Genomic DNA, 24,511 nt, shown 5'->3' on the forward strand with positions numbered 1-24,511 from the left:
GAAATGACGTTTGAAAGTGGAAGTGTAGGGTCAGTCTCCAATAAGCCAAAAGAGACTACTAACGGCTGCTTGGAGTCGAAAAAGAAGAATAGTGGCAAAGCAATGGGCACGATAATGTCGAGTCTCGCGCGCAAACGGCGCACTGTCGGCGTCTTCGGTTCGAAACGTTGGTGGCAACCGAGCTGTTGGGCTTCGCGCGGCCATCAGGAGGCGTATCTGCGCAAACTCTACTCGCGCAAATATAGCGCTAGTACGGCAAATCCTACTTGCACGAATGATGAACAACCTTCGCTCAAATCCGAGAATGGCACCTGGAAAACGCCTGGGTATGAACTTTCGATGACTGACGAGCACTATCTAGATGCCTTCCTCGCTACGCGCACCGAGACCGAATGCCCAGCTCTATCCACACCGAGAGCTAGTCCAACTGAAAAGTGCGTCGAATACTTGAGCAGAAACGATAGAAACTCTCGCAAGTGCCTTATCCAAGAACAACAGCAGCAGCAGCAGGAACATCATGAATCCCAACAGCAACAGCAGCAACAGCAACAACAGCAACAGCAGCAAGCACAGCAACAACAGCTTATGCAGCAAAGACAACAGCAACAACAATATCAACTACAAAATCAAACAGGACACGCAGTCGGCGAGCGCAGTCTCGATACGAAGCTCAAGACTATCACGACTTCTGCTACTGCTGAGTAAGTCTTTAATATCATCGCCATCAATTCATATGCCTACTTACTAGAGAACAACCAATCTATTCATTAGAATATTTAATTACTAAAACTAATTGATAAGTAATGCCGATGAAAATAGATAACTTATTTCTTTAGCATAGTTAAAATTAAAACTTTTTAAATTTTAAATAATATTCACTCATATTTTTAATACACCTTTCACATGTTAAGTATCCTTATGTTTACTCTACTTTAGGATAAATAAACTAATAATTTGATATCAGATTTGGAAATAGATAATATCGTATTTTAATGTAAAAATAATTATATATATGCAGTTATATGTGTTATGTATATTATATTATATATACATAATAACTTTCACAAAAAGCTTTTGCCAAATTACCAAATACCAAATACGAAAAAAGTAATTTATTTATTGCCGAATAGTTAGTTATTTTTTTAATTAATTGGAAATTTGCATGTAAAAATAGGTGATACTGAATACAAGACTGTTCGTCGACGTAAATTAATCGAGTAACATTTAAAAATAAAGAGTGCTATAAACATCTATTGTAATTTTAAATAACAAAAAATTTATGATTTTATACAATTTTATCATTGTGTATATTTCATAGTCGACTTTAAATACAAATATTTAATGTATTAATATAATTTAAAACTGTTTAAAAAAATAAAACTTTTTAATAATTTTAAATATATAAACTTAATTTCTTTCAATTTAATTATATATTATGTATACTTACATTTACACATATGTGTATACTTATGCATATTTAAATATATGTATAATATCATAAAGGCAAATTGATTTTGTTATAAAATTTAATGTTCTTTAGTGTAAATTCAAACATAGAATTTGAAATAACGCTTGAGTAATCTAGTCTAACAATATTAAAAAAGGTAACTGTTATTATAAATTGACTGGACGACCATTGATGATTTAGTTGCCAACATTATAGCAATTTACCTGGAGCTTGTTTAACATTTTCATTTATTTTCGTTTTCCTATTTTCTAATACGTTAATGAAATATTAAATTATGACAACATATTATACTTTTATTCGTATCCTTAACCATCATTAATTTATAATTTTAATATTTTCCTTGGATTTACTAGTTGGATAGCATATAATTTACAAGCATGAAACTTTTTTAAATTTTAATGACTCTGAATATCAATTAAATAATAAATAATAATTTATGGCTCAAATTATTTAATTTTACTAATTTTGGTCCAAAATATTATTTTAAAAATTATAATAATACTATCGAGTTTTTATTAAAACAATAATTTTATTTATCTCGAGGCCAATAAATTTCTACTGTGCATTTAATAAAAGATAATTGATTTTTTCTTATAGTTGGACTAATATATTAAAAATATTACATCCTAAGTGGCTATAAAATTTATTAAACTTTTGTTGTATGCCACAGATAATCCATTCAATTAAAAGATACAAAATTTTATGTTAATATTACAGACATGTAACATGAATACATTTATTATAAATTAATTTTTTAGCCGTATATAAGACTATCGAACTAGATAAAATAATACCTTAAGAAGGTTTACTAATTCACAGTTTCTAGTAATTGTTATATTTTACAATTAATAATGCGTAAGGTACGTATAAGGTAGTGCAACTGGAAGAATTTTATTTAGTAAGCTATTCCATATATTTATTAGTATTACCAAAGCGGACAGAGTATCAAATTATAACTTTTTCATTGACTAGAATTCACTTACGTTATAATACCGAATATATTATATTAATAAATTATATTACTCTATAATTTTTTTTCAAACCTCAATTACTTTCATGAAACCAATTTATATGTAGTAAAGAAAAGCTTCTGCAATTTCTTCAAATGTATTAGAATATTAATATATTCAAGTATTTTATTGTAATTACTTAACAGACTGATTGAAAGATACATTAATAAAAAAAATAAAAAATAAAAATATTTCTAAAATACTTTCTTAACGACATTGAAAGTGAATGTTCAAATGACTATACAAACACATAGAATGCTTTATAAATTCATTTATTACATATCTTCAAATTATAGTTAGTATTATTCAGCTGTAATAATAACTTAAAAATAATTTACTACATTTATTCTGCAGATTCACAATCCACATATAACAGTATAATTTGAATTAAAATACTTAGACTGAGATAGTAATATTATTTTTAAGTTGTGCCAATATTCTTATTATACAGTGTTGACTGTTTTTAAATTTATTTAAAAAATTATTCAAATAAATAAAAACTTTTTTTTTAAATCTATTTTTAATTAAATTCAAATAAATACTGACTAGTATTTGATGGCTATAAATAGAATTTTTTAAAAATTGATTCATAATTAAATATAAATTAAAATTTGTATAAAATTTAGATGCATTTAACTTTTCTTAATTATATATTAGTAAAAAAACAATGAATATTTATAGTAATAATCCTTAGTTAATTTTATTAACTGAATTATAAATTAACTATACAGAAAAATAAATAAAATAAATAATTAATTACATTAAGAAAGAATTATTTTAGTTTTTTATACTTGCAAATTATAATGATAAAATTAATACGCTTTAAGAAGTCTTTAAAAAACTTTTATTTAAAACTTTGTTTTCCATAATATTAAATATATATTGAATATATATTAAAAAGGAATATAATCATATACCATTAAAAGTAGATTCATAAAATTAGACATTTATTAAAATTGAAATACGTTTGAAAAAAATAAAGAATGAAATGAAATATTTGATTATTGTGGAATAAAATATTAACATAAAAAAATATAAAGAAAAGTTCTTCCTGATGAATATTTGTTATAATAAAATTTTTAAGTTTCATAATGTTACTTGAAAAACCTATATTACCATAATAATGCGGTTAAATATTATACTATATTTACGAATAAAATATGATTTCACTTGCTAACGTATTTATTTATATACTGGTGCTTTAAAAACTTGCCCCAACTCAAGTTCGAAGAAGTAATGAATATCATTAAAATAAAAAAATGGAAGAGAATTTGAAAAATTATATATCAAATAAAAATATTTTCGATATTGCAATAATAAAATATACTTGGATACACAAGATATTTAACTTATAATGAAATTCGAAAACTCTTGATATCATAGAACGCAGTGAAATCAATAATTTGTTTCTGTAATTCGGAATAAAATGGATAATATATTGAATTCAATATATTGATTAAAGATAGTAAAATATTGTTTTATATATAAAATAAAAAGGCAAAAAACTGTATAAGCGAAACTGGATCAATTAAAAAGTTTGTCTTAGCAGATATAAATAATGATAATCTTGTTAGCGAATAAGGATCCATGTACAAAGAGGTACTATCGGATCTCCCGTGCAAATGTTCTCAAAGGTTTAACTAATTGTAAAGATCAAAATTCGATCAAATATTGCAGTAATGTCAGAATTGTATCAATTTAATTATTAAAATGAAGAAATATCTCAACCTATTATGTTTTTTTTTCGCCTTCGACGGAAAATTATTTGGATCGTTATGGCTGATCTCGTTATCGGATTTCTATATTTTCAGTGTTCACAATTTCTTTGTATTCATAATCTAATATTCGTGTCGCCGTGGTCTTTAAGCCCCTTAGTACTTTGGCATTCAAGCGGCACTATCGCTCTTTTCTTTGTGATGGAATGTTCAATGTTCGTACCACACCAGAAATGTATGCGGAAATTCAATCTGATTGTACAGACCAAAAATAGCCCCATCAGCCTACATTTCTCACTACAGTTTCACTGATTTCCAATAAAGAACCGTTTGCTTATATAATATTAAAATTTTTGCCTTTACTTTATAGCAACTTCAAGCAAATATTATTCACATCAGACTCCTGAGACTCAGCGTATTTTATTTTATTTAAGAATAAATTTTTGTTCTGTGTAAAGTATTTCTTGCATAATCGGATTATATTTCAGGTTACTGTAAAAATACTGTTACATTTATTGAGTGAATATTTTTTTATCTCCGTTTTTCAAAATTCATATCATTTTCTCTTTGATTTTGACCTTATAATTCTCAAAACTTGGGATTCATTTTTTCCTAAATAATCTCTCATAATATACTTGCTACTATTATATTAAATAATTGGTTGAGCAAAATTTTTTTACTCGCACGTTTGATTATTGTAATAAAAATTATTTAAATTTTTTAAATATATTAGTTATTTAATTTTGTAAAACTTTAAAAGTAATTTCTTAAAACGTTAAAAATATAATATTAATATTCATTATTTTTTTATTACTTTGTTTTATCATAATTCTTACTTCATATGTATAATATACAATTTCTTATAGATATATCAAAATATCTCTACATTCACATTATATATATAGTTCACATATTGTAGTTGTATCTTAACGAATAATAATTAATTTATTACGATTAGTACCGATTTTGAACAAATAGTATTATTATAATTAACAATGTTACAAATGTAATCGATCATTGTGCAGTTATAATTGTAATTTTGAAATAAACAATATATAAAAATTATATAAACTATATAAACAATAATTTTACAATTTTTATTCAATATTTCAAATTAAAAAGTGTTTTCTTTGAAATAATAATTACAATAAACTTGATATTTTTAATATTTTTAGAATAGTGTAATAAGAATTTATATTAAAAATTCTATATTATTTTTCAATAGTTTGCATTCATATTCGTATTGAACAATTTAATTGCATCTCAATTAAACAGTCTCATTGACAATATATCGGTTTATTGTATTTTATTAGTATATATTTATGTTTAATATAAAGTATGAGTAATTTAAAAACGTTATAGACTTTATAGAAACTTTATATAAATAAATTAATGAAATTTTGAAGCTTGTAGTAATAAATCGGCTTTTCATTATTTTAGCTAAATGGCTCTAGTAATTTGTTTACATCTTTTCCATATACCTGTATGTTTTTTGAGTTTCATTCACGAATATTCTGTAGCAAAACATTTGCTATTTGACTCGACGAATTCCATGTTATTTGAAAAGATCGCCAGAAGAATCTTAATTTGCTCGAATCTTTTTTACCATGCCAATCATGTGAACGTATTCCATGTAGCAATTTGGAGCGGCTGTCGTTCCAAAAGAAAAAGAAGAAGACTACAAATGACGAAGAGACACAGCTAGTGTGCCAGTCTCTAGATTCGGGGATAGCTAGTAAACACGGTGGATTGATAGAGAGAAGAAGGTATAATCTTAAGTCGTCACGGGTTAAAAAATCCTCGACGAGACCAAACTCATCTGAGCGGTGATAACGAGGCCTTGCGATCTGTAAAAAAATATCAACAGTGATAAAGGCTAACGCAAGCAAAAATGTTCTTTATCCGTGTTTCTCTTCAATTTTAGCTGACTTTTTATTTTGTACAAAATCGAGAATTTATAAAATAGAAGTAAATTGGTTTCGTGTATTATCCAAGCTGAACATAGTTTTCTAAGATTTATAGAATCCACATAAATAAGCACCGTTCGGAAAACCTTGTATAATTAATTAATGAAACAAAAAACAATTTGTAATAGTGGTGTGTTTTATTTTTATATAAAGTGAATATATTTTTTCTTTTCAACATTATGTAGCTATCAGAAACAGCTCTGACATAAAATTTAGTCAACAAACGCTAAAAGTACGTCAATCAAAATACGATTTTAGACTATAAATACCAGTGTATATTCGAATAAAATAGCATACAATTGCATAAAATAATGTTTTAGCGGGAGTATCGATATTTTGTTGTCTTCTATAGTGGTTTCTGTTTCGGGAAATGTGAGATATGTTTTAGATTTCATGTCCACAAATTTATATGCCTTTGTACTATTATTATTAAATATTTATTTTATGATTGATCTTTAATAAGCACCAAAATAAATAAAGCCATTATTTTTTCATTAACACTTTTAGTTATTTTTATTTTGATTTTCAACATCCAGATTTAAAATCTTTGTCACCAGAATACTAAGAGTAGCAATTGCGTCTAGAAGCCATATTTATTTTATATTGATATTTAATTTTCTAAAATAAAAACAAACTATTTATATACTATTGTACATTTTTACTTTAAATTAATATTTTTTTTTATATCTTTGATATAAAAATATTATATTATATCATCAAATAAAATGCATGCACTTTCTAAAATTATTATATTATATGACAACATTGAGCATTTATTCAAGGAGCTGACATTGAAAAAATTTTTTACTTCTTAATATTCAAAATGATATTTCAGATCATAAAATTTATTATACTAATAAAAAACTTAGAAAATTTTTATTAAAAAATATTAGATTATTATTAATAATTTTTTATTTAATATATAGTTTTAAGAGGTATGAATTTAATTTTTTTTAATTAATATACATTTATATCAATAGATAATAAAACTTCAAACAATTTTAAAATTTAATTTTATTGAGTTAAAATAATACTGTGAATTATATTTAAACCTTTGAATAGTATAAAATTACTTAGTATAAATATTTTTAAATATTTCGAAATCTATTAGATTAACTATTCGAAATATTATATCTATTAACTAAATTATTAGTTGCAACACTATTATTTGATTTCATTATATTTTGAAAATTTCCAATGAATTTATTCGATCTCTTTTATAAGCTTTATTATATTACTTTTTTCATAAGAATTAGATAATTGAATAATAATTTATACAAAAAGTTAATTGAAACTCAATAGCTGTTATAAAATAAAATATATTTTCATATTATGCAAGTATATAGTCATACTTACATTAAATTATTTTATATACATTTTTAATTCTTGCAAAAATCATAAAAGTAAAAATATTTCAAATTTTGAATAAGGAACAAATTTTTTCTATAAACAATATATAAATAACAAATGATCATACAATAATAATTAAGGTACGTGAATTTAATAAAAAATAAAGTAATTCACGTACATCTGCTTTATACAATTATTATTGTATATTTATTATTAAAAATAGTGTTACTACCAATAAATAATACTTATATTAAGATTTATGGATGGATAGATAAAAATGATATTGAAAAACAAAGTCAAGTTTCTCTTCCTTAAGCAGAAATTTCGTGACGATATTTGATGTATGAAATGGGAATAAGTGACAATTACTTTAAATGAGAATTAATTTTTCTCTTAACACTACTCTCTACGATACAGTGTATAAATAAATAAACATCTTTTAGAGTATATTGCATATCAATCAATATCATAGATGTGAATATCGTACTTTAAAGTTTTTAATATTATAAAATAAAAGAATTACTATAATATTAAAAAATGAGTAATTACTATAAATTCATTGTCGATTGATTATATCATCATCGTATTGATTGATAAATAATTTCTAATATTTTTAATATAATAATAATTTGACTTTATAATAAAAACCCTGATTTTGTATTATATTATTCTTGGTCAATATTCTAATAACAAATAATACAATAAAGAATTTGTTAGTCGATGCAATTACAATATCAAATCAAATTAATATTTTTTTAAAAAGTTACCGTTAATATTTGTAATGAAACAACATAGCCTTGTTTATGTACAACACAAAAGCTATACAATTTTAAAAATAGCTAATTGCATCTAAAAATAAAACTCGGTCACTTCGGCAAATGATATTACTTTATAGAATATCTTTTGTTATCTATTGTTACACTTTTCCACCATTTTCATATGTACTTGAGTATACCCCTTCGAATTTGAATGCCAACGTTGAGTGATAACAGAAACTCTAGTAGTGGCTTGTTGATAAACAAAAAAATCTGTTGTAATCTTGCACAAATTACCGAATTCTTAATATTCATATTTTCCACTTTTGATATATAATTTACAAGTCAAATACTTCAGTTCAATCTTTTAAGTTATCATGATATCCATAGCTAACTAAAATTTGACAAAACCGTAAACTGCGACACAGCAACGGCTCTTGACAACTCTTGCGAGAAAAAGAAACCGCCGCTGCTTTATAACATTAGGACCTATGTTTTTATATTTTGAAGTTCTGAATGATAGAAATTCCAGTATAAGGCATTAATTTTTCCCTTAATAATATATTAATGATTTAAAAATGATTTACATTAGATATCATCAGTGAAAATTACTAATAAATTTCTACTTTTGACTAAACTATAAATTATTAAAAGCACCAATTCACTTTGATATTTTCTGCATTAGTGATATTATAATTATTATAATTATTAATATTATTTTATTATTTTATTAATATTATTTTTACTAATATTATATTTATTAATAATATTTTTGATATCAGAAATATTAAAATTGTTCAGCTGGGATTTTACTTAATACATTTATTGAAATTTATGAAATTTACAAAGATGTGATAATGTCTATGCGCAGTTCTTACCTCATCAATAAGAACTTGAAAAAATTATCTTGAAATCATTACATTTCTTTTTAAAATGATTTGAATGCTCAAAATATTTATCATTAATAATAATATATATGTATATCAAAACAGAATGTTTTTATAGTTAATACATTTGTATAATATTTAGATTTTTAATTAAAAATATATTTTTAATCATTTAATATCATTGATGTTACGTTAAATTTCATATTTATAACTTGTTAGTTTTTTCATAATCGCGTAATTAATATTATAAATTTATACATATATACTTGATAATAATTATATAAATATACTTTCGAAATTTTAGTAGTTTTGAAAATTAATTTTTTCTAATTGTTTGTAAATGTTTATATATATATATATTTATATGAATATACATACTTTCAGTAATGATGTTTCATTTGTAAATTTTATTTATGTAAAATTTTTTGTAGATATTTATGTAGTTTCTTTATTTTTTGAGAGAAATATTATTAGTAACATTAAAAATTTCGATAAAATCTAAATATTTGAATAATTATACTAAATATTTTGAAAAATTAACTTAATTTGAAATCCAGTTAATATTTTTAAAAGCTAATGTGTACACGTAAAATCGAGACATTTTAAATCATTTTTTAATATTTTGTAAAATAATTTTATTTGTGTTTCGAAATTTTTTTCACATTAATTACACATCAACAAGTTGCAAACTGAATTTAATATAAATTTAATATTTAATATAAAAAATAATGTATTTTATTAAATTTTAAAAAATAGATTCTATAACTACAATTTTAATATATAAGTAACAAAATTAAATAAAAAATGTAATTTTGCAACATTATAAGTAAATCTTAAAAATATAATAAAAAATTTAAATATTAAATTGATTTTATATTAAAATTTATATTCCATATATTATCATAATTATTGTTATTAATTATATATTTATTTATATAAAATTGTATTTAGTTCCATATTTTTAAATATGAAGTAATTGATGTAGGATTAATAATTATTAATCAATGTTTAAATAAGAAATTTTTTAAATTGTTTAATATTAAATTAAATAATCACAACTTACCGATTAACTTTATTAGTTTAATGAAACTCCATTACATGGTCTTTAATTCATGAAATTCAAGATGCAATCTCTGTATTAAAATGCATTTCAATTTTTTTTAAAGTTCTATAACGATATATGTAAGTTATGTAATATTTAATAATTATCAAATAATAAAAGCATAAGAGGAAATTGATATATTTAATTCTTTATTGTAAAAAAAAAAATCAATTATCTAATTCCTCTATATACAACTCACACCGTACATATTTTATTGCGTTTAGATATATCTCGTACAGAAACATAAAAGAAACGTTAGAACAACGGAAAGAAAAGAATGTAATCCAAGAATAAGTTTGATTGTTATAATGAAAAGATATTGAATGTATAGATAATTAATACATGGCCATTGATGTTCATAGCAAAGTTTGCAAGAGTTGCCGTTGTCCTCGAGAGGAGCACCAGCGCAGCCCCTCGGAAACAAGCGTCGGCGGCCGAATGGCGATAGCAATGGCTTTCCAAAACAGCCAGAGTAGTGTTTTAAATGCTGGCCAACAACAGCAGCAACAACGCGGCGACAGTTTCGAAAGTTCGGTTCAGCCGCTACCGGTGGGAGGCATCCCACCTGTTGTACAGGACGCCCTGGTACAACAACACCATCACCAAAGGCATTCTCAAAGCGACGATGATAGTGGCTGCGCCCTCGAAGAATACACCTGGGTACCGCCTGGCCTTCGGCCTGATCAGGTACGAAGTAAGCTAATATAGAAATTGGAATATTCGTAGTAAAAATGTTGAAGTAAGCGCCGAAAATATAAACCTTTGGAAAGAAAATATTAATTTTCTATATAACGACTTTCCACTAGATATTTTAATTTACATAAAAAAATTAAGATGTAACAATAAAGAGGCATAGGAATTTGATGCGAAGCTTACTTGATAGATGACTGAAGTCAACATTTAATACTTTCAGAAACATAAATTATGAATATTATAATTTATTATTTCAGTCAAATATATTAAAATGATTCAATATACAAAATATTGTATTTTGAATTTCGTATTAATTTTCTTATATAATCACTAAGCAGTTTTGTTTATCGTTAAGCCTCCAATTATTTTTTAATTTATAATTAAATGATAATTGATGTGAAATACAGAATAAAAAATTGAAAATGAATAGGAACTTGTGATATCTACTTCGAAGTCTACGTGTGAAATAAGTGTAACCTCAAGGCATTGCAAGTGGAATAAATAGTAAATAGAATCAGTTCTAAATGTGTTTAGTAATATTTAATGTTGGTTATTAACGTTACTGTTTTATACTAACCTAATTTAAGAAGTATTATTCAAATATTTATTAAATTCAATTCATTTATTATGATTAAATATTTATTCCAACATATTTATATTTATTCTAACAATAAAAATAAAATTGTAGATTATTTTATTATTGAAATTACTTGATTTTATCTAAAAATTATTTGAAATTTGTGTAAATTATTATATAAAAATCATAAAATATATTCTTTTCAATATATATTAACTACATAGTCAAATTATTTTTAATAAAGTACAAACCTATTTTATGTTAAGCAATGATCTTTAGATACTTACATACATATTTTATTTTACAATATATTTAACTTCTTTAGTAACTCACTCTGCTTTTTTCTAATTTATTTTAAATTTTAACAGCTTATTGTAATAGAGCGCGATATTTATCAATTTTATATAACAATATAAATTTTCATAATAATTTATTTTTTAATTTTAATGTTTTTTATTTACAGTTAAAAAAATGCTTTGAAGAATTTTATATTTGTTTATTTATATAAAATTTTAATTGAAAATAAATAAACTTAAAATAAGAATTATTGGAAATACACAGAAAAATTCAATAATTGTAATTATTATTATAGATTGAGGGTCAATTATTTATAAAGAAAATAGAAAAGAAAAACTGAGTAACCGGATGAAGCCTAATGACTTTTCTCACCATTGCTTGTACAACCTGTTGTAGGAGCTTAAACTAGTTTACGTGTAGATGGATACACATCCTTGAATACGAATTGATCATCATTTCGGATATCAAGGGATGACATCAGCGAGTATCATTTTCAGAAAGCCTATTCGATATTCGAATATAATTATATCTCTATTCGTGTTTTCAATATTTCCGTGACCTTTATTCAACAAATTATTAAATTCTTTTTTTGTAATTACTGTTATTTTTCGAAATTAATTCTTTACTCAATTTCGAGACGTAAAAGCAAATAACATTTACTTATTTCATTATATTTGTTTATAAACATTTGGCTTGAAAAATATACATACTTAAAAATATTACAAATAATACTGTAGACATAAGCATTTAAAAAATTCATCATTATTATAATACAATGTACTTATTGCTATATAAAATATTGTTTTTGTGCTCTCAAACTATTATATCAATCTAAACTCAAAACCATATTATTTGTCTACAAATACTTGATCTCAAATATGTATTGATTTTTATTGTCATTTTATTTTATTATAAATATATATCCATAATAATAATCATTGCTCGTGAAAAATTGAATATTTTTATGATACATGCTTTTTCAGAGTAAAAGTTTTTACAATAAGGGAAAAAATATTTGTTATCTACGGTACTTATTACCGCAATCCTCTTAACTTACCGTTACTTATCGGACGCTAATTTAATAATATAAAATACCCAGTTAGGATTCGTTAATCTTTATTGACTGTAAAGTTATCGCCTATTACGTGATTCATTGTAATGGAGGTGATGGGATGAATTTTGAAACTAAGATTTTTAATGTCATATGCACTGAGAAACTTACCCTATCAATTATCTTGTTTGATTAAATGGGAACATATATACGTTTGAAACAATTAGAAAGCTTACGAAATAATATTTACATTGAATTTCGTAACTTTCTTAAAGAAGAACTGCTCTTGGTGTATAAATATTACAATTTTTATAATGTTCGTGTCAGTATCTATATTGAATGTTGATGATCATGAATACCACTTAGAAATGTTTTCAATTTTACACATTATAAATTATATACAAGATTAATGAATCTGTTTTAATTTAACAGTAATATAAAAAATAAAAAATTCACTATTATATAATTTATAATATATAATATATGTTTTATATATATATTTGTATAATGTAGGTTATTTAATAAATATAAAAAAATTTCTTATTATGAAAATTATTATCACCACCATTAAAAAATATATAAAACAATTTCACTATTTTTTTTAATAAATTTCAATTAAAAACTTTATCTAATTATATTTAAAACTTATTAATGTTACATACGAATATATTACATTCAGTATTTCAATTAAACACAATATAATAAGCTCTTAGTTACGACACAAAATAGTTGCTGGATTAAACTGTTTTCATTAAATATAATAATAATAAATATTCTGACAATTTATATTTATATGTTATATATTATTTATATTATTATTTTATTTATATAATATATTTATAATATATATTATAATAAAATATATTATATTATAAATATTATATAATAAATATTATATAATATATAATATATTTATATACATATATATATATTTATATGACATTACTGTATAAATTATATTAGTAATGGATTTATTACGAAAAATCATAAATTCTATAATTATAAAAATATAGAATAAAAATATAGAAATAAAATGATGAAAAATATTAGAGCAAATCATTTTGAACTTATTTATAACTTTTATTTATGAATATAATGCGTTTTAAAAAATTCATCTTTCTATAATATGCATGTGCCATAGAGTTCCTATTTATCTTAAAAGTCAGTAGGTATTATAAATTTAAAAAATTATAATACATTTATATTTAATATTTATTAAAAATATTAATTTTATTTAAACTTTCATTCTAATATATATATCCTTTGTGATACTTTAAAAAATTTTTTAAACATTTTTTAAGAAGTATTTTATTGATTAGCTCAGATAAGAGAAGTTTCCTTATTAGTATGTTAAATTATATATAAGCAATTTTATGAATTACTAAAAGCAGTTATATTACAGTTTATTGTTGTTGAATAACTAATACTTGTATATGTAAATGAATATGAAAAAGTATTGCTTCAATGTCAATAGAATATATGATATATTTATTTATAATTTCGGATTGATTGAACTAATAACTATAATACTATAAAAATTGTTCATCATTCTATTATATTATTTTAGTGTATTAATAGAAAGTAAGTTTTGAATAATTTATTTCATTCACTTTGCCTTGAAAAAGAATATTTTGAAAATCCATCAATACTATTTAAATGTATTATAAATACTGTTGGATTATTTATTATTATATATCAGTAGTTTAATTGTCATCTTTTGAAATACCTATGTTTTTGAGGCAACCTTTTAAGAGAAATATAAAATACAACGTCCAATTTTGCGTATTATACAAACTACAGAACCGTGAAAAAAGGCTAAAATTAAATAATAAAAATGGCGTCAGTAACACTTGCATTATCTATCTTTTAGTGTATTGCTGTTTTCACTTTTACGCCTTCATTGTTAAAATATGATACCTTTTCGTTTTCATATTTATCATATAAGTAGAATAAAAATTTTCATAAGAAATGGGCGCGCGCACGTGAATACAAATGCTTTGCAATTTTATGAAAACACGGCGGCTCTCAAATAACACGCAGTGACCTTTTCAAGTGTATGCTCATGCGATTAATAGTGATAGGATCAGTGGAAGTACGACATAAACAACGAATCTTTAGGCGAGTTAAATTGGTGCTATATTGGAAAAGAATAACGAGAAAAAAGAAATAGCTAACAGTTTGATTGTCTTTACAAACTCACAGGTTCACCTGTACTTCAGCGGTCTGCCCGAGGACAAAATCCCGTATGTGGGTAGCGCCGGAGAACGGGAACGCGTAAGGCAGCTGCTACAACAACTACCGCCCCACGACAACGAGGCGCGTTACTGTAGCGGGCTGAGCGAGGAAGAGAAACGTGAACTACGTGTGTTCGCTGGGCAAAGAAAACGAGAGGCCCTAGGCAGGGGACAGGCCAGCCAGGTAAGCCGTAACGCAGATTTGCCATAGGTATTCTATAATATTAAACGTTGATTTAGAATTTCCATTACTTTTTAATGTAATGCACATCATGTGCCATTGCATGAAATAAGCAAGCTGGTTGCAAATTTATCTAAGCGAGGTAAATAAATATTGTGCATCGCTAGCAGAGTATCATTATAATCAATTGGCATATCCGCATTTCTAAAACATTTGCATTTTTATAATTTGAGACGTCTTTAAAGGCGATTTCAAAAGTCAAATGATCCTCGATACTGTAGTTCATTCTTATTTTTAAACATTTTTCAATAACATCATTATACCCTTAGCTAATAAAAATATTAAATTATTTTTAATTTTCATTTATTGTATATTTAAGATCCTACTGTATATAACAATAAAAGCTAAATAATAACGTGGTGGTCCAGTTTCATATTAAGAAATTTTATATGTATAATATTCAGTTTTTTTTATAATCTCATTGGTAAATTCAAAATTGCATTTTATACTCCATGCAGAAATATATTTAAATTATTGGTTTTCAATTATGTGCTAAATAACACGATAAATACCGGTAATAATTACAAAATCGATTTAATATTTAAAAAAAATATAGAATCATTCATCATTATTGCTATAATTCACTTGAATTCACTTGAAAAATTGAAATTTTAAGAATTTTAAAAGGCTCATAATTATTACGATAAAAATATGTATTAATTCATTTAAAAAATTAGAAAGAAATTTTATTCTTTATTATTGTAGATTTATTTATTATTCTTTTAGTATAAGTATAACATATTCTATAATCTTACAATGAAATATGTAAAACTATTGTTTGCATTAGAATTATATTTTTCTAATAAGATAATTACAAATATTTATTTTTAAAATATTTAACAAAAATGAAAAAAACATAAATAGCTCATAATAAGTATTAATCACTTTATTAATATATTTAATTGACCTTTTCTTTTCATTCAGTTCAATGTCATACTAACAATATTTTTTTTTGTAAGCTAGAATATTAGAATTTATTATTCCATCGATTTAATAAACATTGCGGATTATATTTCAGGAACAAGAGTTTAGTGATCTTTTAACAAAAATTTTTATTTTACCTATGCCTACCTAAATGTTTTGTTTTATGCAATTACAAAAAAATTATAAAAAACGTATATAATTTATAAATTTCATATATATACATATATATAACTGTATAATATATATATATATATATATATATATATATATATATATATATATATATATATATATATATATAATTCAAATATATTTTATATATTCCATATATGCACTAAAAAATCTTTGACATTATTTAATAACTTACGTGCCAAAATCAAGTTATCTATAATATATTAATGTTTGTGCTGTAATTATTAAATAAAAAAATTAATATAAAATTGGTAATGCTATTTATTTAATATGTAAGAATAAAAGTAAGGCAATGTATTAATTAAAATGTCAAAAATTTATAAAATATTTATAAATTCTTGAATATTATAACGTTATCAATGCAAAATTTATAGTTAAAATATAATACATAATAAATAAATTAACGAATTCAGCAATTAAAATTGTATAATACATGAGATACACATATGTAATGAGAATTCAAATATTTTTAACTGTCTTTATGGTAAATACCACATAAACATCGTTATGTAACCTAGCCATGCTCCTAAAACGTTAAAACAATCTAGAATTCTATACATAGTGTACCTACATTATTATACTACACCATTAGTATACCACAACATAGTATATCATTTTGGGCTTTTGTTTAATTTAAAACATAAAAGTACCAATGGCTTGTAGAAGATTAATGGATAAATCATAGTGCAGTATCCCCTGAATTTTAAATAATATTCGTATTATTCATATGTTCAGGTGGATAGAGCTCACGGAAGCGGTTGTCGTGAATGCGGAAGCTCCATCGGTCAAGGCGAGATTGCAGTGGGAGCAAGTCGCGCAGGACCCGCAGCACTCTGGCACCCGGGCTGCTTTGTTTGTTGCATCTGTCGGCAGCTGCTAGTTGACCTCATCTACTTCTGGAGAGACGGGCGGCTTTACTGCGGTCGCCATCATGCTGAAACGCTCAAACCGAGATGTTGCGCTTGCGACGAGATCATATTAGCGGACGAATGTACCGAGGCCGAGGGCAGAGCCTGGCACATGCGTCACTTCGCCTGTCTGGAGTGCGACAGACAGGTCAGTTTCTCATTCAGATAAGTTCAAAAAGATGCTTATATGATAAAAAAAAATAAAAAATAAAACTTATTTTTTTATATCAAATTTATAATGATGCCGAAAATATACTTATTTTAAATTATATCTGAAATTAAATTTATATATAAGCTTCGTTAATTATATTAATTATATGAGAAATTTTTATTAAAATCAGTTAAAATAAAATATGATTGAAAATATTAAATGTTATTTGACTTAACTACACCATGTTTCCAGGCAACGATCAATTAAATTATATTTGCTTTTTATTTCCTTAATTACAAACTAATTTTTCATTATATTTTTCAAAAATGTTTATTAATAATACGATGAATACTTATGCTAAATAACTGCATATCTCAATAAATTATCTTTTACTTTAAAAACTAGTATATTGTTCATTCAAAAAATATGTATGTAGATATGCATATTGATAGATAAAAAATTAAAAAATATATAATACATCATTATTCAAACATTGCACGTAAAATATGGTTATATAATAAAATATGTAATATTCTATTAAAATAATATATTTCGATTTATACAATAAATTATATGATAAATCATTTGCTCAACTTATTCCGACAATCTTGTTTAAAGTTTTATACATTAGTTAAGATGTGTTAGGAAAAGTACAAATTTTATAACAGTACATAATATTTACAATGCTTGTCATATTAAATAATTTATTCTGATACCAAAATTTATATTTTGTAATTGGAAGTATATTTTGACAAATCTTAAATCCATGGAACTCAATGTCTAAGAAATACAATTTTATAATTATGTGAACACTAAATGTAATGCATAAATTATTATAATTTTCTTTAAACTTATTAACTATAAGTGTCACCTATAAGTTGTCATTTTAATTACACTTATTAACATTATTTATTAATTTCTTTGAATGTTATAATAAGCTTTAGACATTAACGCTCTAAGATTAATAATTAAATATTACTTTCTGGTATGATCAAGACTAGTATTTTATATTTTATCTATTTAAAATATACGTGATATATTTTTTTTATTTAATTTGTAAAGTCACAGCTTTAGAAAATGTAATATATAAGGAATTGATCTTTGATATTAATAGTGTTATTTAACTATAGGCCCATTTACTAAATATTATATAGTAACACTGAACATAAATTTCACCAAATGATTTAAATAGATACCAACAAAAGTATAAAAAGTTTATATTTGCTACAAAAACATAAGTAAAGTCAATAAAATAAAATAAAATAATAGGTAAAATATTATTTTTTTATTAATACCTTAATAATGATTTTTACGTAATGACTTACACGTATAATGAAATATATTATACATTATTAATATACTGAGCGTAGGAAATTTTATACTCTAAAAATTTCTGAAATACAAATATACAAAAAGTTAACATTCCTTATATTTATGCAATATTTTTAATTTCATCGTAATTTCTTATTATTTTATACTAATTGTTCATCGCTGATGCTTTTTAATTAAAGAAGATAATTATGAACACGGATGGTTGATTACTATTGCGTTTTTACTAATAATCATAATGATATTTGTCTGTGTTATGCATGTCACCATCGTGTACGGTTAATTTGCGGTTATTTTTTTTTATTCATTTTCATTATTCTTCTTCTCTCTCTCTCTCTCTCTCTCTCTCTCCATCTGTCTCTCCATCTCTCTCCCTCGTTTTCTTACTTTACTTTTTCTTTTTAATTCTTTAAGATCTATAGATTATCATTTCATTCAGTCATTTAAAAATGTATGGCTATTACGATGTATGGCAGCAAGCATGCATTAAAAAAACGATCATTTCATACACTTTATTACAATCGCAGAATCGTCTGTTCTTTTAGTTTCAGAATTATAGTAAATTTTACTTTTGTATTCATGCAAAATACAAAAATTAATTTTTTTAAAAATTATAATGATTTAATATTTTTATTAATAATATCAGTTTATAAGCATAAATCGATTAAACGTGTCTTTTAAAAATAATTATATACATTTTAAAAAACACACCGGTATATCTCTACTTTGATAAAACCTCTTCTTATTTAGTTCAAAAGTTCAATAATATTAGATATAAAAAAAATTGCTTCTAAGCATACCATTAACTAAGTACCAGGACATTTGCAGTTGGGCGGTCAAAGATACGTAATGCGAGAGGGCAGACCGTACTGCTTGCATTGCTTTGACGCATCGTTTGCTGAATACTGCGACAGTTGTAGCGAACCAATTGGCGTGGACCAGGGCCAGATGTCTCACGAAGGCCAGCATTGGCATGCTAATGAGTGTTGCTTCTGCTGTGCGACTTGTCACACTTCCCTCCTGGGCCGACCTTTTCTGCCTCGCCGCGGTGCCATCTACTGCAGCATCGCCTGCAGCAAGGGTGAACCGCCTACAACGCCTAGCGATTCTTCCACTGGACCAACACCCGCACCACCATCCTTCCATAGGTAAGGCTTTTCATAGAAATTGAACTGAAAATATTAAAACGAATGACAGCTCTTCACTTTTTCAATCCATAGATTATTATTGTTAAGAGTCCTTAAATGATAAACTATACAAAGAGTTGATATTAATATTAATATATTAATACATGGTAACAGATCACATTTTAAAAAGAAAATCGATAAACCTTAACTCCTAATATTCCATATATATTCAAAGTGTAATCAGTTTAAAAAAAATAAAAAATGCGTGTTTTTAAATTGAATTTCATTGAAATTGTAAAGAAATTCATAAACTCATATATCTATAATTAATTTCATTTATAGGTAATTTTAAATCGTTTAATATCAACTTAAAATATTGAATACTTTTAAAGTGTAACGGACTGCAAATTAAGCTATCAATTTTTTAATATTTATGCGTTTGATTTAAACCTATACAAAACCCATATCAAACGATTTTTAATATCAATTTTCTAAACAAAAATTATTTTGTTTATAAAAAACATTTCACAAATTATAATTTTTCTATTAATAATAATTACGGTGCAATAATAAACGGTTTTAAAATATATAAGACTATCAAATCGTATAAATTTATTTTGTATAAATTTTACATAACAATCCATTAAATATTCGTAACAATAATTATTAGTTATATTTGTAATTGCTGATAATGCCAATACTATTTTTAGTTTTGCATAAAAATTAAAATAATAAGCATAAGATATCGTAAGATAGCTTAAGTTACATATCACATTTAATATTTCATACATAGCTGTACCAATATAAATTGAAGTTTTATTACCTTCAAGTTATTGGTATTTGCTAATAATAAAAGTCACTATACATAGAAGTATGTGGGCTCTAACAAAATTATCTACTAAGAATGCTTTACGAATAAGACTAACTGATAAAGCTGATATTCATCATAAGAGAAAATGTTAAAAAGTTGAGAAAAATGAATACATGAATCGTCGAAATTCCTAAAACAGGATGTCTAAAAGGCATGGAACATCAAAGAACACGATCGAGTGTTCGTCCTCTCCCGCTCACGCGTCACCCCATCATGACTTTGGTTCTCCAAGGAATTCACCACGAATGTCCAGAAAACACCATCAGCAGCAGCAACAGCAACAACAACATCAACAGCAGGTGTCAATATCGCTTGCGGGTACGCCAACGTTCTCAGCAACAACAGCTAGCGAATTCGGTACAGGAACTGATGCAGGATCACGCTCCGGAGGTCTGGACCGCGTTCTTCTTGAAAGAAACCTCGAAAGGCTATTACAAGAGCGCGGTTCGCAAGCCGAGGAATCGACCACAGAACTCGGCAGGTTAGTAACTCAATTGATATTTATGAATTTTGGAAAAATTCATCTTGACCGTGCATGGGATTTTTTTCTGAAATTACACCGGATACTAACTTTAAAGAATAGCTATAAATTATTTAATTAGTATTTTCATTGCACGCGTTAATTTTTCCTTTTAAATTTTCAAATACATTGCAATGCTTTAGTTGTGTACCAGAACAAAAATTTGGTGGTATTGTTATGATATAATGAGCATTTAATTAGTGAATCAGTTCATTGTTTATCGTTTATAATATAAATATTATTGATTTTTCAAATTAATCCTAATATTTATTAGCTTCCACAAATTCCACAGATAATTCTACTGATAAAAAGTAATATAAATATAATTTTTTTAAATTTTATAATTGTTCAAATGATTATTACTTAGTCAATGCTATTATTCAAAAGTAAATAAATAAGTCTGTGTTCAACTAATATTAAGAATTAAATTGGTTAGTATTGTTTTATTACCAATGATCATAGCATTAAATTTGTTTATTTCATCAATATTATTATTATGAATGTAATATAAATTCATTGTATTATTACAATTTTATAATTGATATAAATTGTATACATTAAAATTAATCATTTGATTTTTATATTAATATAGAACACAAACCTTTTTTTAACAATAAAAATTTATAATAATAAGAATGTTAATTTTTCAGTTAAATATCTTATTAAAACAACTTTATACTACTAAAAAAAAGATTACTAACAGTTAAACTATTTGTTAAATATTGAATAAAGAAGACTGTAATATTTTCAAAAAGTACCACAATTTCTAATGTTTTTAATATATCGATCAATTAATAGGTATTTCTACAAATCGATGTACTAATTTGTCTAATATAAATGTCGTAGGTTAATGCAAGCGCGTGATCGTGAACCACTTCGCTGCATTCCAAACTCTGCCAGTCCTTCGCATGCTTCTAGCATGCCCGAACTACCAAACATTCTGGTTTGTCCGAACGACGGAACGACAGCCACTACTTCGCCCTCAACTTGCGTCCCTGAATCACCAGCAACAGAAGACGGAGCTGCGGCCCTTCCAACCTGCTCCTCCAGCTCGGTATCTCCCTCAACGCCACCTGAAGATAAACCTTCACCGCCACCTCCAGCGCCGGGACCCTCGCGTCGCGTCAGGTTCCAAGAAGAAAACTTACTGCACGAACCTTCTACATCCACGGGAGTTTCGAGCTCGCGGCATCATGATAGACGATCACCGACTTCTTCCTGTCATCCTAGAAGACACACCGTACCTAGATCTAGAAGTCTACAGCTTGAAGAAGTACCTGGTTGCTCATCTTGGGGTAAGTTGCTTCAATACTTTATGCAAATCTAATATTTAATATTTGAAAAATATTAATTTTAAATCTAAATGGATAAGTAACTACTTGATTACAAATATCTACTCCGTACATAAATTTCTAAGCTATATACAAAGACTCCATGAAATTAATTTAATAGTAATTAAACAAATATTCGGCGATTATTATACATATAGTATTTTTAATTATTATATAGTATTAGAAATATAGTAAAATTAATTAGTTAGATTTAACATTTTTACAATTAAATAATATAAATGTTCTTATAGATGAAAATGAAAAAAGAAATGGAAAATTTTAATTTCCTAAAAATATTGTAAAAGAAAGCTTCTTACCATCCGGTAACTTAAAACTTTGTTAATGTCTCCAATACATACAGATACTACATGTTGCTTATACTATATGATTCTCATTTATTTTGGTCACTAAATTTATCGCATACTTTCAAATTTTGCAGTAGATTTAATTTTATTAAAATTACGCTTTTACCTGAAAGATTTTAAAATAAATTCATTTTTTCACTTCATAATTTATTAAAACAAATAACAAAATCTAAATGTAAAATAAATATATGAAAAACACCGTTTTTCAGAAACCATGTAAAAGCTATTATAATTTCATATTATGTTTTCGTAAAAGATAATACGAACTATTTTTTATATTTATGTGTAATGAGACAAATAAGTATTTTGGGTAGAACTATTTTACACAATTTGCTTTATAAAGTTTCATCGGATTTAAATGGAAAAGTCTTGAGATCGCTCAAAATATCAATTTGTGTGCAGCGTTCCTTAATATTTTTTTTTATTTTCTTTTTCTTTATAAAATAAAAAAAATCCAAAACTTGATCATTACACTTACAGGTGAAATAAATGCTCGACTGCGAGCTGATGACGAAGAAAGTTGTTGCTCTACCTGTAGTTCGTCAAGCAGTTCTGACGACGCGGAAGCTTACTCACTACCTCCTCGGCGTGCCTATGGTGGTGTAAGACTTGCATATGTGCCAAATGATGCAGTGGCCTGCGCCAGACGTCGAGCGGCTACAGGTCCAGGATCGCCTTCCGCTGGTCCGACATCGGGCAAGGATAATGACAAATGCGTTGTATCTTGATCGAAAGCTCAGCTCTTCGAATACGTTTTTCCCTACCCTATCCTCAGTTACTGTCTGCTACTTCGGAGCACTAAAATTTTAGAATTTAGTCTTTTGGATACTGCCTATATCATCTGCAAATAACTAGATTCACGTCTTTTTTATAACTACATAAAAATTTTCTTCTTTTTATATCATTAATCAGACATTATTAATTACAATATTTGTCGTATTAAAGCAAGAACGGATTTTTCAAGTTTCATTCAATAAAATTAAGATTTTACTTAAATATTATAGTGTAATATGTAGTACGAATTCCTGTAACATAAAGTTACTATCAATCATATTTTGTTAAAAAATGTTTATGCTACTTCAAATAGATTTTTGAAGCCGTAAGAATATTAATGTCGTTTTATTATCGTAAAAAACAACGTTTTATTTAAGAATACAAATTACAAATCAACTCGTATATAAATAAAGAATATTTAAACATTTTTTATCGATTTATTATTTGCATTTCAATCAATAATTTTTACTAAAATATAATTAGAACATGCGGTTGTTTAACAATGAAAATAATTATTATTAGTATAGTAGTATATTGAAACACTATTGAAAAACAAATATTAAAACGGGAAGTCTTACTACATAATTTATATATATATATATGTGTGTGATTTCATATAATAAATAACCAGAACTTTTTTCATTAACGAAAAAAATTCTTTAAATAAATAAT

The 24,511-nt window shown here is 25.2% G+C and overlaps 1 protein-coding gene across 1 annotated transcript; it reads left to right on the forward strand.

The window, feature by feature from the left end:
- Positions 1-584: 584 nt before the first annotated feature.
- On the forward strand, positions 585-23,921 carry LOC105366674 (protein prickle). The gene is made up of 8 exons (XM_011505192.1): positions 585-701; positions 10,617-10,941; positions 15,075-15,290; positions 17,199-17,519; positions 19,680-19,999; positions 20,989-21,330; positions 22,216-22,664; positions 23,546-23,921. Exons 1-8 carry the CDS (start codon positions 586-588, stop codon positions 23,791-23,793), a joined length of 2,337 nt encoding a protein of 778 aa, XP_011503494.1. The 5' UTR covers position 585; the 3' UTR covers positions 23,794-23,921.
- The last annotated feature ends 590 nt before the right edge of the window (positions 23,922-24,511 follow it).

This window comes from Ceratosolen solmsi, unplaced genomic scaffold (genome assembly GCF_000503995.2).
Source record: "Ceratosolen solmsi marchali unplaced genomic scaffold, CerSol_1.0 scaffold93, whole genome shotgun sequence".
In the NCBI taxonomy this organism is placed as follows: Eukaryota; Metazoa; Arthropoda; class Insecta; order Hymenoptera; family Agaonidae; genus Ceratosolen; species Ceratosolen solmsi.

What these genes read in the sequence shown, in the direction of transcription:
- LOC105366674 (XM_011505192.1), top strand. Translation starts at nt 586, where the DNA reads ATGCAGCAAAGACAACAGCAACAACAATATCAACTACAAAATCAAACA. An exon ending in GTCTGGAGTGCGACAGACAG is followed by an intron (nt 17,520 to 19,679) that starts GTCAGTTTCTCA and finishes GGACATTTGCAG; the next exon opens with TTGGGCGGTCAAAGATACGT. An exon ending in ACCTGGTTGCTCATCTTGGG is followed by an intron (nt 22,665 to 23,545) that starts GTAAGTTGCTTC and finishes TTACACTTACAG; the next exon opens with GTGAAATAAATGCTCGACTG.